Genomic DNA, 15,842 nt, shown 5'->3' on the forward strand with positions numbered 1-15,842 from the left:
GGTCTACTTTTTAAAATAGTTTAAAATCTTCATTGTCAAAAAGGCTCTCCGAAAAGCATACACATAAAGTGTTGTTATCTATAGGTACCTATTTTCTTTCTTTACCAATGTAAGTCCTTATATGGCCCCTCCACTGTTGTAACCAAGGTTCTCCAGTTCTCTTTTCTACTGAGCTGAGGGGGTGGTGGGGAAGACAGCATGGTTGCCTTTTGCTATTTTTGAGCTTTTGTGCATCAGTTAGAGCTAGGAAAATAACAGAATTTTTGGTTTACTGGCAATTCTGAAAAAAATCAAAAGAAAATGCATCAAACAAAATTTTTCAGAATGTTATTTTGAATACTTTTGTTTTCAATAATTTGTTCAACCTGAAATTAAATGTTTTGTTTTGATTTGAAGCATTTAAAAAAAAAATTCAATTTTTTAAAATAAAACCAAAGGAAATTTCAAAATGAAAAGTCATTTCAAATTTTAAAAAATTGAAATGTTTCAGACAGAATGTCAAAATAAAACATTGAGACTTTTTTAGATTTGGGTGTTTTTTTTAAACTTTATACAAACAATTCAGCAAAACTGATGCATACTCACAAAATGTTTTGGTGTTGCTAAGTCTGCATTTTTCTCTGAAAAAAGTTTCAATCGAAAAGTTTTGCCTAACTCTAGTATCAGCATCACTGTTGATGTAAATATGCATGTGCACCTTTATAAAAACAACTTTTGTAAGTTAACTGTCTATGTGACAAACCAGCAGGGAGAACTTTACATTTTTTTCATAGCAAAAATGGTTTCATCAATATAATGACAAACCATTGGAATAGCTCCAATTTTCCCCCCTCAAAATATTGAGTGTCTCACTTTAATTTAAAATAAATAAAGTGAAAAAATCCAACAATACACCCAACATACACCCAAAACATTTAACATAACATTGTGTCATAGTTTTGTAACTATAAACACAGACTAAGATTGATTAATTGATGTATTCATGAAAAATTTGACTTCAACACAGGAAGCCAATGAAGAGTCACTACTAAAGGCAACACATGAACTATAACCTTGTTGTGACTTTGACTTCCTGCACGCTTTCTGTACCCATTTGTATTTCTCTACACTTGATTAACCAAGCTAAGACGATCTGCACTTTTCCTGGTGGTACAAAAAATGTTCACAAATTATAGCCATGTCACTCCACTCAAATTTTTTTGTTCATAGAGCACAACAAATTGATTTGCTCTGGAAGTCAACACTGAAACAGTCTCTGCAATGTCTAGTAATTAGTTCTAATGCCAGCAGACAAATTAAAAGGCAGCAAACAAAAATGTCTCCATCAGGCACTTATAATAACCTTCATAATCCATACAGTATATGTCTTGAAGACTAAGGCAGATAAATGAGAAGCATGCGGATTCTGGCACCCAGCTTACTTTCAGATAATCTAGCTCATCTCTCTTGGTTGACACGAGAGCAAGAACAACATTAAAGAGTAATAAACTCCTTCCAGAAAACCTCTGATTCCACGGTTCACTGGCTCCAGGCCTAATCTATCAATCCATTTACTGCACAATAAAAGGTAAGAAACCCATTACAGATCTGTTGTGCCCTGGCAGGTGGTATATGACAAGAATTGAATTCATCACCTACTCCAATGCCTAGTGTCCCTTTTCTATGCTTTGAAGCACCAGGTGGCCAGCTTACTCGGACACAGCAGTACAAGTTTAGTTATTAGATTCTTTGAGCTATGGAAATAAGTAATGTGAAATTCTTGATGCGAAGGCATAAAGACTGTGATAGGACACTTTATTTTCTGTATTATTAAGACCTTTCATAAAGATAGCACTGTTATTTTCATTTTTACACAAAATATTGACTTGGGGAAGATATAATAAATGAAACTGGGTTGGAGTTTACAAGCCATGATTTTAAATGTGGCCTTTAATCTTTGTTCTCTACTTAAATTGCGTCTAACATAGTAGCATATTAGAATCACTATTTAGAAGGGTGACTAAAGAAATGTCATTTCAAAATTATTGCTATTCCAGAGGAAGGAAAACTCTTCAAATATCTGTTCTCAAGGTCATCACCATGTGATCTAGACACTTAAAAGCAAAGAGAATGCTAAAGCAAAGCAAAAAGTCCCTTTTATTTGACAGCAATTCCTTTCATATTTGATTTCTTTTCTAGGCTTATTTTCATTGCTATAGGGCAATGATTTCTATCACTATAAAGAAGTTTTGAACAGGACTTATTTCAAATATGTCACTCACAAGTGATATCATTCACATCAAGACAAACAAAAACCCATCATAACCCTAAAAGACAGTGGGACAGATCCTTGACTGGTGTAAATTGGCATAATTACACTAAAATCAATGGAGCTACCCCAGTTTACACCAGCTAAAGGTCTGCTCCACTGTAGCTACATTTTAACATAATCTTCCTGCCATTCATAATACTTTCTAAAGTAATGTAGGATGAGGTCACCAGGAATGACATTGTGTTCCTTCCCAGCACACAAAATGTAATCTATGGAGTGACCAGCTGAACTGCCTATTCACAAAGCAAAACTCTTTGAAACGGGTCCAAGGAAAGGATAACCTCACAAGGATCTCTGCATGGCACCTGGTAGATCTGATGGAAGAGAAGATCTGAGGTTGGAGATGCAGCTAGAAATGATGGTTGAGTTTCAAAGGGGATTTGAGCGGATGATGGAAAGAGAAGTCTGAAGGGAAACATCAAGTCTTGAAAATGCATGCTGGACCAGAGAATTGTGAGAGTAGATTGCTGGATGAGGAAAGTGGCCAGTGGAAGCATGTAACAACAAGAACAAGGCAGAGGAAAAGACCGGCTAGTAAACGAGAAATAGCACTGAGGTACAGGTTTGCAAGTTGGAAAATGAAGATGAGAGGCAGGCAGTAACCAAAGATCTAAGAACAGCTAGTCCTACAGGAAGGAAGGCAGAGAAAATGGAAATAGTCAGACTTTGGAGCCCTTGGAGGATAGAGGATGACTTACAGAAGATTGCAAGTGAGAACAGAAGATAAACATCTTGCAGCCAGAAAGAACAGGAGGGAAGGCTGGAGAATCATACCAACACCAGGAAGAGGCAGGTGTACATGACTGGGGACTCCCTACTAATAAGAACAGAGGTCATAGAGGACAATCTTGGTTTGAGTGATCATGAGTTAATTCATTTCAACTTAATGGAAGTGTAAACAAAAATAGGTCCACAACTAGATGTCCTTGATTTCAAAAGGGCAAATTTAAAAAAAAATAAAGGGATTTTGTTAATGAAGTTGCCTTTATTGAAGAACCCAAGGATCTGAATGTAGAGGAAGTTTGGAATTACTTTAAAGTAAAAGTTGTAGAAAATATCTAGAGCCTGTAACCCAAGCAAAGGAGGGGGGGGGGAACTCATAGGAAAGGCTTGGAGATCAAAGTGGGTGAACATGCATCTTAAACAGGTTAGTAAGAGAAAGCAGAAACCCTACAAGGAATGGAAGAAGGGATGGATCAGCAAAGTCTTGGAGGTTAGAAAGTGTAGGGGAAGTGTGATAATTGCCAAAAGCCAAGCAGAGTTGGACCTTGCAAAATAAATTAAAATCAATAGTAAAAGGTTCTTTTACCATATAAATAAAGACAGTTACAAAAAGAATTGAGAACACTAAACCCTGAGGATGGGGTGGACATTACAGATAATCTAGGCATGGGCAAACACTTGCATGAATATTTTGCCTCAGTTTTTAATAAGAATAATGAAGAGCTTGGGCATAGTGCCAGGGTGGATAATGGGAACAAAGATATGGAAGTAAAAATGAGCACATCCAAGGTGGAAGCCAAACTCAAACAGCTTAATGGGAACAAACTGTAGTGCTCAGTTAATCTCCATCCAAGAATATTAAAGCAACTGCATATGAAATTACAAGCCCGATAGCAAGGGTTTTTAATGAATCTGTAAACATGGGGGGTCATAATATATGACTGGAGAATGGCAAATATAGTGCCTATATTTAAGAAAAGGGGGTGGGGAATGAATCAGGAGACTACATGCACTTAAGGACCAAAAAAAAAAAAGAATTTTTGCTATAAATTGGGAATGTATTACAGTTGGAAACAACAGAGGATGAGAAAGATCTGGGAGTTGATGAAAGGATGACTATGAGCTGTCAGTGTGATGTAGATGTGAAAAAGGCTAGGTAATTCTAGTAGACATTGGTATGTGTTATTAACATTATACAAGGTACTGGTGAACCTCATATGGAATACTGTGTGCAATTCTGGTTTCCCAGGTTTAAGAAAGATTAATTCAAATGGAAACACGTGCAGAGAAGGGTTACTAGGATGTCAGAGGTATGGAGAACCTATGTTAAGGAGCTTGGCTTGTTTAGCTTAATAAAATGAAGGCTGAGGAGAGAGATGATTGCTCTCTATAAATACATCTTAGGGATAAAGACAAGGGAGGGAGGGAGGGGACTTATTTAAGGTAAGGGCCAATGTCTGCTCAAGAACAAATGGATATAAACTGGCCACCAACACGTTCAGGCTTGAAATTAGACAAATTTTTCTAAACATCAGAAGAGTGAAGTTCTGGAACGGCCTTCCACGAGTAGTGGTTGAAGGGAAAAAAACCCAAACAACCTTGGTTTAAGATTGTGCTTGATTAGTTAAAGGAAGGGATGGTATGATGAGATTGCCTGCAGTGGCATAACGTCCATTCACAACTGCTATTAGCAAATATCTACAACCCCCAGAGATAGGACACTAGATGAAGAGGGCTCTGAGTTACTACAGAGAATTCTTTCCCAGGTGTCTGGCTGGTGTGTCTCACCCACATGTTCAGGGTCTAACTGTTCGCCTTATTTAGGTTTGAGAAGAAATTTTCCTGCCAGATTGGCAGACACTCTGGTTTGTTTATTTTTTTCTTCCTCTTAACCGTCACTTGCTGGATTGAATTAGAGTAAATGGTGGATTCCCATTAAATCAAGATTTGTGGACTTCAGTAACTCGGCCAGAAGTTATGGGCCTAGTGTAATGGGTGGGTGAGGTTCAGACAAGATGATAATGGTCTATTCTTCCCTTAAAGTCTATGAGCAATCTCCTCACATTGTTCTGTGAGCAAGGAAGGGAAGTGGGGGGTGCTTCTCAAAACAATAGGCTTCAGGACTCACACCACAGGCCCTGCACATCCCAGGAGATCTACAAGATGAGTCATCGTCATCCATTCTGAAGGCCCGTGCCTCCACATTGGTTCTGGCCCCTAGTAACCCCAGGCTTTTGTAGTTTTCCAACAAATGAAAGGAGTGGGGACCAGGGAGGCAATTGAGCCTGCTATCACAAGCTTTAAATACCATGTGAAAATCAGGAATTTATGCTCCTTTCAGACTACAAAAGAATGAGGACAAATAGATTGCTTCACTTTAACACTCCCACTCTCTTTGTGGCATATATGAGTGCCAATAGCACTTTAGCTACTGAAGAAGGGTCTAATACTTTCTTTCGATGTATCTTACCTCTAAAGACACAAGCAATAGAGCTTAACAGCATATTCACAATGAAATCTGAAACCACGCTAAACTTATCTGAACTGGAGTTTCATCACAAATTTAAACACAGATCAAGTTTGTTAAAACCACAAAATCTTTTGAGCTTCTCTATGTCCACTTGAAGCGAGTCTGGGCCAGTTTATAGCTTGCATAAAAATCATGTGAAATTTGTTGTTCTGCACACTTCAGTGTATAAGCAACTGGAAATAGGTGATTTCAACTGAAAGTTTAACTTTATGATTTTGATCTCCTTTAACATTAAAAGTGCAACTTATGGGTGTGAATCTATGCATAGCAGCCTGCACCTGAAGTAGCAGCAGAAGCTGCACTGGAACCTATTATATTTTTGCCACCATATTTGTTGTTAATATAGGAATTGAAAGGATTTTCAGGTTATGCCAAATTACATTATTACTACAAGCAGAGGGTTGCAGTGCCGTTCCATTGAGGGGGCAACCCAGGCCACTTTCCTAAAGGCCGCTTCACTCCCCACTTCACCCCCAAAGCACACAGACTTCAGAAAGCATACAATAAAGTGTGAAAAAAATGTTTATTAAAAACAATTATTGTGACATTTGTATTAAATAAACACTTACTGTTACAAAGCCAGGTCAATGCATTAAACTTATGAGCCTTAAATTCCCTCTCCTGCAAATGCAATGTAGTTAGAATGTAGTTAGAAATCAGTCACACGGATTGTTCAATCATCAATCATCCCGGATTGTTCTGTCTGCCTGTAGTCTGAGTCCAAATCATGTCTGAGGATGTATTTAGTCTGCTTCTGCCAGGATTCTGAATCCAAATGGTACCTGCAGTTGTATTTAGTCCATGCCTCCCTATATTAAGTGTCCCAATGGTTGCAGATGAGGTATTTAGTCAAATACCATCACAGGAAGGTCCATCCAGGAATACAAGGTACTTCTAAGGACTCTAATGTGTCTTCATCCTAAATCAAAATTGTATTGATTTTCCCATAATTTTTGTCCCATTCCTGACTGATGATGCATGCAGATGTTTTGCTGAATAGGAACTCCAGACAGCCCGTTACATTCCGGGACAGGGCATACTCGTTAGGGATGCCTCTGTAGCACATAAGCCCCTCCATTCATAGATGTGCCAGGCAGTCACCAGATGCCTAAAAATCTCATTAGCATAGATGGGTGGCTTTCCTCTGCCTGAAACAGAAGGCCATACTTCCACACTGGCACTTCCAGACCAAGAACATCCTCCAGAGCTTGCCCCACATGAAAATATTATAAAACCAATGCTAATAAAACCTCCCCCTCTCACACACACTGGGAAAAATTGTGAGGATTTATAAATGGTTTTAATTGCTTTTGCTATGTGCTTTTACCATCACATATGTTGGCTTGCAGCATAGCTTGCAGGATCTTATGCACTGTCCAGAGATTTGTGTGTGAATAAAATAAAACCAAATGATAATAAGCATCATCCTTTGACCCTGAATTGATCTGGCTCCGGGAAAATGGTAGAAAAGTATTTTTTCTAACAATCAGAGAATAATGTGCACTTTCATTTGCCTTGGCAGGTCCTTCCACTCTAGTGGGCAGAGACAAGGAATCAGGTGCCTGAGGGAGCTCTCAGCCAACACACAAGAAGGAAGACAGTCAGGGTTGAAGTGATGGCAGACATTCGACGACAGATTTAGTATCAGTGAGAAAACGAAGACAAGGCTGGAAAGACAGAGAGAGTCTCCTCAGAGCATGAAGAGAGATTGGCAGTGCCATTCCTGAAACATGACAACACATTGAGGGAGGAAGATAGAATTCAGCAGCAGGAGCTTTTCAAGAGATTGCTTGCTCTGATGGCCACCAGACTGCAAGCTCAAGTTCTAGCACCAACCTCAATTCTACATGCTGTGGCAAGGAGCCTCCTTCGCCTTGCTGGACTAACTGTTTCCCCCCACTGGTGATGGGAGGGCCTGGAGTCAATCAATCAGTCCCACTCTGGAGAGATTTTATTCCTCACTCAGGTTTTATTTTTCAGTATTTTACAAGGTGGGCCTCAGGATAGGCCCACGAAGTGTGCGTCAGCCAAACCAAAGAAAAATTCATAAAACAAAAAGGGAATACCTTTCCCTGTCCCCTCTCTGGAGTGTTGTCTTTTTATGCTGGCTTCAAGGTGCCAGTCCTTCCCCAAACAGGCAGAAGGTTGCTTCCACATAGGGAGGAGAGCAGCATTACACACAAAAGCTTTTTCTTCCTGCTGCCACGAGTCATGCTGCAGCTTGTCTCTCCTCTTTCCTCCCCCTCTGATTAGGAGAGGATGTTTTTAAAGGTCACAGGCAGCCCTTACTTGGACTCAGATGGCCTTAGTTGACTTGAGGTAACCTCTTTTCAGCTCATGAGGAAAAGAGCCTTTACCATTCTGTGGCTGATTAACCGCTCTTACAGTTGTTTGGTCTGACTTTGTCACAGCACTGAGTCAGCTCCAAGCTAACATATTCTGTAGCCTATACAGCCTTTGGACTATTCTGGGGCTGGCTGGTCCATGTCTCAAGCAATAAACACTACATGGAACAGTCTGATGTACCCTGTTCGGTCCTCCAATATTGTTCAGCTGCGATCCACTCATGCAAAATGCACCAGAAGGGCCAAGGACAACAGGACACCAATGAGCACCCAGAGGCAATTAAACTGCTATGGTGACAATATACGTTGTTTGACTGTTGTTCACTTTGGTCTGTTTGATTTCTTAATAGCCATTGTTTTTGTGTATTGCTTTTTAGGTCTTAATGGCAGCTGTCTACCCATCCTCATTTTTACACTGTTATTTGTCATTTGCATGAATGTTTAAAATAAAATGTTCAGTTTCCACACAAGGATGCATAAACAGGTTTCATTAATTTTATCAAAATGAAACATCACAATAATCCATATGCTCTGTGTTCAGGTACATGACCAGTTTCTATAACATGCACAACAAAATTGATAAAATTTCATCACAGAAATCCAAAAACAGTATGATGAGGTACACAAACAATATGTATAAAATGAATAACAAAATTTAATAAAAATACATTTTCCCAAGCTGCCCCAGTCCCAGAAATAGTGGAATGGGTGTGGCACAATTATAAATACTATGTCATTCCTCCTCATGCATTGCACCATGAAAACCCATGATGTGGGCACACAAAGCACCCTGATTTCTATTACATGTGTGGATCCTGTTCCAATAATAATTGTGTACTTTCTCTTTGAGTGTATAGTTCAGCAATGTAGCAGTGTCTTGAGTCCACTCCTGGCAAAATGGCTCATCTCTGTACTCGCAGACATTGTACAATACACAGCAGGCCACAATAATGTAGATGGTTTTGTTAACATAGGCATCCAAATGATTTTGAGGGCAGTGACACAAATTTCAATCTGCCAAATGCACATTTCACCATCATTCTACAGCTACAGAGCATTTAGTTGAACTTTCTTTTGCCAGGCACTCTGTAATCAGGATACAGTTTCATAAGCCATGGAAAAAGGGGGCATGCGGGACCCCCTAGAACAACAGTGGGGAGAGTGACTCCATTCATAATACCATTTGATGGCAATAATAGCCCATCTTGTCTGTGAAGGTAAAGTTCCAAGCTAGAGAAAACCCTGGCATTTTGCACCCTGCCAGTGCACCCCATGCTGATATCTATGAACTGGCCTCTGTGATTGACCAGGGCCTGAATAAAGATGAAGTACTACTGTCTGCAGCTTATATACTCCCGTGCTTCTTATGGAGGGCAAACTATGGATACATGAGTTCCACTGACAGTCCCCGAACAGTTTGGAAAGCCCATTCTTTCAAAGCCGACAATTCTTTTAGGAACATTTTTTATGCCCAACACCTTTGGGTAAATCACAGTCCTGATGGCCTCACCAATCTCCACCACCACAAGCCCCACAGTTGACTTGCCAATTCCAAACTGGTTAGTCATGGACATGTAGAAATCAGGAGTAGCCAGCTTCCAGATAGCTATGGTAACCTGCTTCTGGACTGCCTGGGCCTTCCTCATGCACATGTCCTGACATTGATCACACAGCTCCATGAACATCTACTTCTTCACACACAAGTTTTGGAGCTGGTCATCCCAGGTCTGCAAGATGATGTGATACCACCAATCAGTGCCCATGATCTTGCTCCAGAAGGTCCATTCTATGTATGCGAAATCTGCGGTTATGGCAACAGTCATGAGCAGAATCAGCTGGGTTCTGGCTGCCATGTCAGTACTGCCCTCTGAGAGATGCCATTGATAGGACAAATATCGCTGCTGAAGCATCTCAGAGATATTCTGCCTGATTCCCGAAATAGGAGTGAAAGTACAAGCAGTTGTTCTTCCACCGATGCTGGATTACTGTTACTGGCTCTGGTTTCAGGGAGTTTGCAGATTCAAAAACGGCTCTGCTGGAGATGTTGGCAGGCTATAAGCACTTCCACTCAAGTACCATGAGATGGAAAGACAAGTTCTCCCACGATATACCATGAACCAACGCCTAGAGAAGCTACAGCTAGCAAGGGTGTTTAAGAATCCTGAGATAAGCCCCCAGAACTAACGAGATCTGACTTTCATATACTACAATGGTGCTCACAGTTTTCTGGGTCACTCTGGCCGTGAGAAGTGAGAAATAGAACATTTCTGTATTAACAAACAGGAGATAAAAAGGAATGTAAAAAGATATCCCTTTCACAAAGTTTTGGAATACAGAAATAGTCAATGACAGATTATATTCAGAGTCTGATAAAATTAGAAATCACAATTTCTGTGTAAATGCATTTGTAACATCCTGTAAAAAAAAAACAACAGAAAGAACACACTTTTCTTGAAAACTAATTTCCTTTTAAGCTATGGCCACAATTTCAAGTGTTGGTGCCTAAAGTTAGGCATGTAAATCCATATTTAGTCATGTAATTAGAAGTCACCTGATTTTCAGAGGTGTTGAATTCATTCATTTACAATTGACTTCAGAGACACATCTGGGAGCTGACTCATTTTCTAGAGAAAAGGACACTTCTGCGCAGGTGCCTAAATACTGATTTATGCACCCATTTCTAGGCATCTAGGTTTGCAAATTTTGGTCAATATTGTTTATTCTTTGAACCTGAGCAGTTAGCCAATCTTCGAGGTTTTGAAAGGTTGTTTCTGTTAGGAGGCGAAACTGATTATATGAATCAAATGGTTCTTTGGTGTAATCCTGATTTACAAAGAATGTACACAAAGGCACGTCAGGAAGAAGCAGGATGATGCAGTGGTTAGGGCACTAGCCTCACACTCAGAAGACTCTGTTCTCCAACTTCTTGTGTGACCTTGGGCAAGTCACTTAGCTTCTCTGTGCCTCAATTCCCCAGCTATGAAATGGATAATAAAACTTCCCTACCTCTCAGTAAGGCTAAGTACACATCAAAGACTGTGAGGCATTCAGATACCACAGTGATGGGGGCCATGTAAGTACCATGATTCCCTGACCACAATAGAAAAACAGGAGGTGTTTCCTTTTTCAAAAATCCAAGTCTAACCTCTCAGTAAGAACTCTACCTAAAAGAAGCTCTCTTTCTTGGCTTTCTACTAGGGGCATATACCACTGATTCTCTCACTATCTGCTGAATTTCCTCCTGCTTTCAGGTTCTTTTCATACATGCATGCATTTGCAACCTGATCAATGCCCCAGATCCTGAGTATGCAATCAGTCCCCAGGAAAGCTCCTTGGCCCACATAATTCCGCTTCTACTCAAGCCTTGCCACGCTGCTCTGTGCCTTGGGTGATGGCTTCTATTGTTTCCACTATTAATAAATAAAGGGGCATTTAATTGCTATGTCATTTAGCCTGAATGAGGGGTACTTGGAATACTCATCAATTTCTCCTTTAATCTGTGACTGACTGGCAACATTAACACTTTTCAGCATAGCAATATATATACATATATTCAAATAAAAACCAGCAAAACCTTTTCTCCACAGGCACAGAAATCTAAGATATCAGAATAAGTACAATACTGCTGCGCAGGAGACAGGATTTGAGGAAGCATGGAAGGCCTGCGTGATGCAGGGCCCAATGCCACAGAGGCTGCCTGTATAATTTTAAGGTTTTGGAGAGGGAAAAGAGCTGGGGTATGGCTAGTGGTTCCACAAATGTAGACACCCATTGGTTATTACCCCCAATGGAGCAGTTCCATAAATGCTACAGACGTTACTCTAGCCTCAGAGCAGCAGTAGCAGCCACAAAACAGCCAGGATTGGAAGACAAATCCTTCCCGTGTGCTCAGCATGTTTTAACAGAACACCACTTACTTAAGTGCCTATACATGGCTGCAGAAAACTAATGTTAGGCACCCATTTAAAAAAAGAATCTTGACCATACCACTGTTATTAAGTCACCCAGCATCACAGCTACAATTCTTGTTTGCTGCTTGTTTTCTTCTTATCCCATAACAGATACAGATTAACCTTCATGTTCATTCAGAGAAAAAGCATACACATCACAGAATATATAAGTACTTCTTACAGATTAGAGTTATATGCCATAATATCATTACTAATATGTCTAACCTTTATCCAGCGATGGTTAGCCTCTTTGAGCCTATTTTCAAGTTTATGTTTTTCTTCTGGGTTCAGTGGTGTACTTCCAAGTCTTATTCCTGCAGTTTCAGTTAATTGTTTCAATATTCCCTTGTGTGGAGGCAGCTCTTCCACTCTTAACTGGAACAGACAAATACAACATTTAAAATGAACTGTGGTAGAATTTTCAACTCCCTTATCTTCGCCGCTATTGATTAGTCTATCAGCTGCAGAGACCAGGCTCGGGGCTCAATTCAGCACAAAATAGCCACAGCTTTCTAAATTAAAAAGGCTCAGAAAAAACAGCAAATGCTGACTCTATTAGGCAGACTTATAGTGAGGAAAGACTGGCTCTCTGAGGAGACCAAAATGGAGGGAAAATAAGCGTCCCGGAAGGAAATTTAAAAAAAGTTTGTCTCTGCTGTGTGATTCAACTTTCCTTCTGGTCACATGGTGCTTTACTAATTGTATCTGCCTTTTGTTTGTGTGAAGGGTAAGCCCTTTAGAGCACATTCCATGTCTCTTCCATGTTCTGTGCAGTGCTAAGCACCGTGGTCCAACCCCGTAAGCAATAATGTTCATAATATATTCATAAACACTGCAAATTAGAGGGATATTGGTAATATTTAGGAGTGTCCTGCCTACCATGTCTGTGTCTCCATAATCTGAATCCATTCCCCTTCTTGTATGCAATTACTGCAAATTTATATAGTGTCAATTTAGCTTTACATATCAAGTAACCAACGAGTTATATAATAGAAAGTGAAAGCTTCTGCAGCCATCATTTTTAAAAATTATCGAAGTCCGAGATGGGCCACAAGAGAATCTTTAATAGTTACTATATCACTGGGGTTGGGGTAACTTCCCTTGGGTGGATCGAAAAGAAAAGAGGTGGCTCACAGCATGACTTAAAAGCCTGAGCTATTAAGGAAAAGATATCTTCACCAGTAGGTTTGACTTTGGACAATCCATCCTTTAGGAGTTATTAGGGGAGGGGCTCCCCCCCATTAAAATACATCTCCCCCGCCCACATTAATAGATATTGAAAAGAGAGAATCTTCATCCATATGTGCCCTTATCTCCCCCACCTGCTATCCAGAATGCAGCTACTAGTTACTGACATTAGTACATTTGGGTCTGAGCCCTCCAAAGCTCTACACATATATATGAAAGCACAGAGGAGCTTCACAGCAAAAAAACCCAACAACTTTCTAATGTAGGTAGCATTTCATTTAGATGGTAAGTTCCAGAGGACAGGGATTGTTTAAAGTGCTATGGACATTTAATGCTCTGTCCATATAAATAAATAAATGCATAAATAATATTTTCTTTGCTTTGTTCCTAGATTTCATATTTTTTATATTACTGACTCACAGGGTTAAAAACTAGGTTTGCGAGAGCGGAAGTATACCTGGATCTAGAAGGGCTAACTTAAAGGCAGATGAACGATATGAAAAGCCTCTTAAAAATTCTTCCTCTGACTCTCTGACATTCAGTCAGTCAGGATGAAGTCCATTTAGCCATACATGCATCCTCCATAGACACTACCAATAAAACAATCTGGTTTATAGAAATGGTCATAGGAAGGCTAATATTACATTATGTGTCTAATAATGAGAGAATATTTTTCATTAGGAAGAGGAAGAGTGGACTCTGTGGACTAAGAGAGCAGTAGAAGTATTTTAGAAGGAGAGGTCACATAGACGGTTACCTTTAAAATATACAGAAAGGAGCAGGAGACCAGTCAGGAAAGTAAAGACAAACTGACTTCTTGCAGGGAAAAAAAAAAGGCTTATATGAAACTGTCTCCCCTCCAACAGTTTCACGGTGCTTTACAATCAAACTTGTTTTAAAATTGTAGTTATTGGGGATGGTTTAGTTTTAAAAGCCCAACAGATCAATAGGGAGAAACAAACTGTACAAATGAAGGGCAATTACAGCCTGCTCTGTTTACATTGGTGTAAGATCATAATTAGGACACAATAGGTCATTAACTAATTCAGATCTCAACAGATGACTAGCCATCTGATTATAGAATAACAGGAATGTTTGGGAAGCCTGGAGGTTCTCACATTTGGCTCTGCCTAGGGATAACAGGGAGGCAGTTTTCACGTATTCTACTGGAACCTGGAATCTCTGGGGCACTCAAGACCTTTCATTTAAACTTAATTTTTCTTATCAAAATTGGCCACTTTGGGTTCTTTATTATTTTATATAGCCCTCCACAAGGAAAATATCTTGTTGCTAAAATGGTTCAGCCAAGAAAGGAAACATTTCTTAATTAAATTAAAGATCTGATACTGAGCATTAGGTTTTCTTCTCCGTCCCATTTCCTGCTAAACACAGACGAGTCAGGATGACAAAAAATGTCTGTTTTACAACTATGATTAGCCTGAGGATTTCTTTTCATCCCAATTACACACAAGAGGAGAATTTTCTCTAGAGAATAAAGCAAAAAAGATGTAGAGGATTCTGTCTGCTGGACATAACTAATTGTACTATTTTTTCTTTTTACTTGCTTGGAAATAAACTTTGAAGACAGAGATTTTATTATAGCAATCCTTGGATCTCTAAAAACCTACTTGCCAAAACACTGAAATAAAGGTAACTAATGTCTCCTTTATTTTCCCCTCTTTCCTATGTCTGAGGAGATGGAGAAGAAGAACTTATTACTTTGTCTTTTTAAGACTGATGTATACCCTTGCTGTCTTGGAGACGCTCTAGGGTCATTTGTTTGTGGTTTTGATACAAGTTGCATTTTTTAAAACCTTGTTACATATCTATTATACATAATTTTCATATTTAAACACACATACACACACTGGGAAAATTAGAGTACTATAAATTGGCTGAGCTCCAGCTACTTGCTGCATATCTGAAATAGTTTCCAAAAGAGCAATATGCAACTCAGCAGTATCAGCGAGGCGAGGTTTCTTTGGATTCAGTTTTCACCCTTTCTGCCCAAGGCCCTGGAGCAGCGGTTCTCAACCCATGCCCCTCAGGTCGCATGTGGCCCAATTAGCACACAGCTGCGGCCTAGCTCAGCTGTGTGCTAAAGGCCAAAGGCTCAGGGCTCCCAGCTGCCCTGCCGCACGGTGGGCTCCAGTGTCCGAGCTACCGGCTGCCCTGCCATGCAGGAGGGCTCAGGCTCTGGGCAGCCAGATGCCCCCCAGCACCGCATGGCAGAGGTCCGGATCCCCTTGCAGCAGGGTCCGGGGTCAGGGTCTCTGCCCCACGCCCAGCTCTCTGGTCCTGGCCCCACTCTGTGGAGGAGTTTCTGGGCAAAGGGTGCTGAGCATAGGAGTTTGTGGGGGAGTTTAGGTGAGGGGCACTGTGGTTCTCAACCTGCGGCCCAGGTAACACTTTGTGGCTGAATATGCAGCCCACGATGATAAGTAGGTTAAGAACCACTGCCCTGGAGCCTTTCTTCAAGTCTGAGATTCTAAAGCATTCCTAATGATAGGCCTAGTCTATAAATAGTTTTTGTACCCCTTTAAATGAAGTGTGTGATTTTGTATCCATATATCTATACCAGCACATCATCTAATGTGGACACAATTAAATCAGCATAAAGGTGCTTTATCACTTATAGCTTATTCTCTTAAATGGTACACTAAGAGAATATAGTTAAAGTGGTATAAAATTGTGAGTAGACTAGTCCTATAAGAGAAACTCTATAGAAACCCTTCATTTAATCCTGTTGCCTATAGAAAGCAAGCAAAACTCGAAGCTTCATTTCATTCTGACAC

The 15,842-nt window shown here is 40.1% G+C and overlaps 1 protein-coding gene across 11 annotated transcripts in view; it reads right to left on the bottom strand.

The window, feature by feature from the left end:
- Positions 1-15,842, bottom strand: part of DMD (dystrophin) — a 2,122,534-nt gene that overhangs the window by 663,906 nt on the left and 1,442,786 nt on the right. For all 11 annotated transcript variants that reach the window (XM_075132091.1, XM_048863664.2, XM_048863629.2 and 8 more), the window contains one exon: positions 12,085-12,234. In XM_075132091.1, the coding sequence (XP_074988192.1) occupies positions 12,085-12,234 (150 nt within the window). The remainder of the gene's footprint in view (positions 1-12,084; positions 12,235-15,842) is intronic.

The sequence above is a fragment of the Caretta caretta genome, chromosome 1 (assembly GCF_965140235.1).
Source record: "Caretta caretta isolate rCarCar2 chromosome 1, rCarCar1.hap1, whole genome shotgun sequence".
Taxonomy (NCBI): Eukaryota; Metazoa; Chordata; order Testudines; family Cheloniidae; genus Caretta; species Caretta caretta.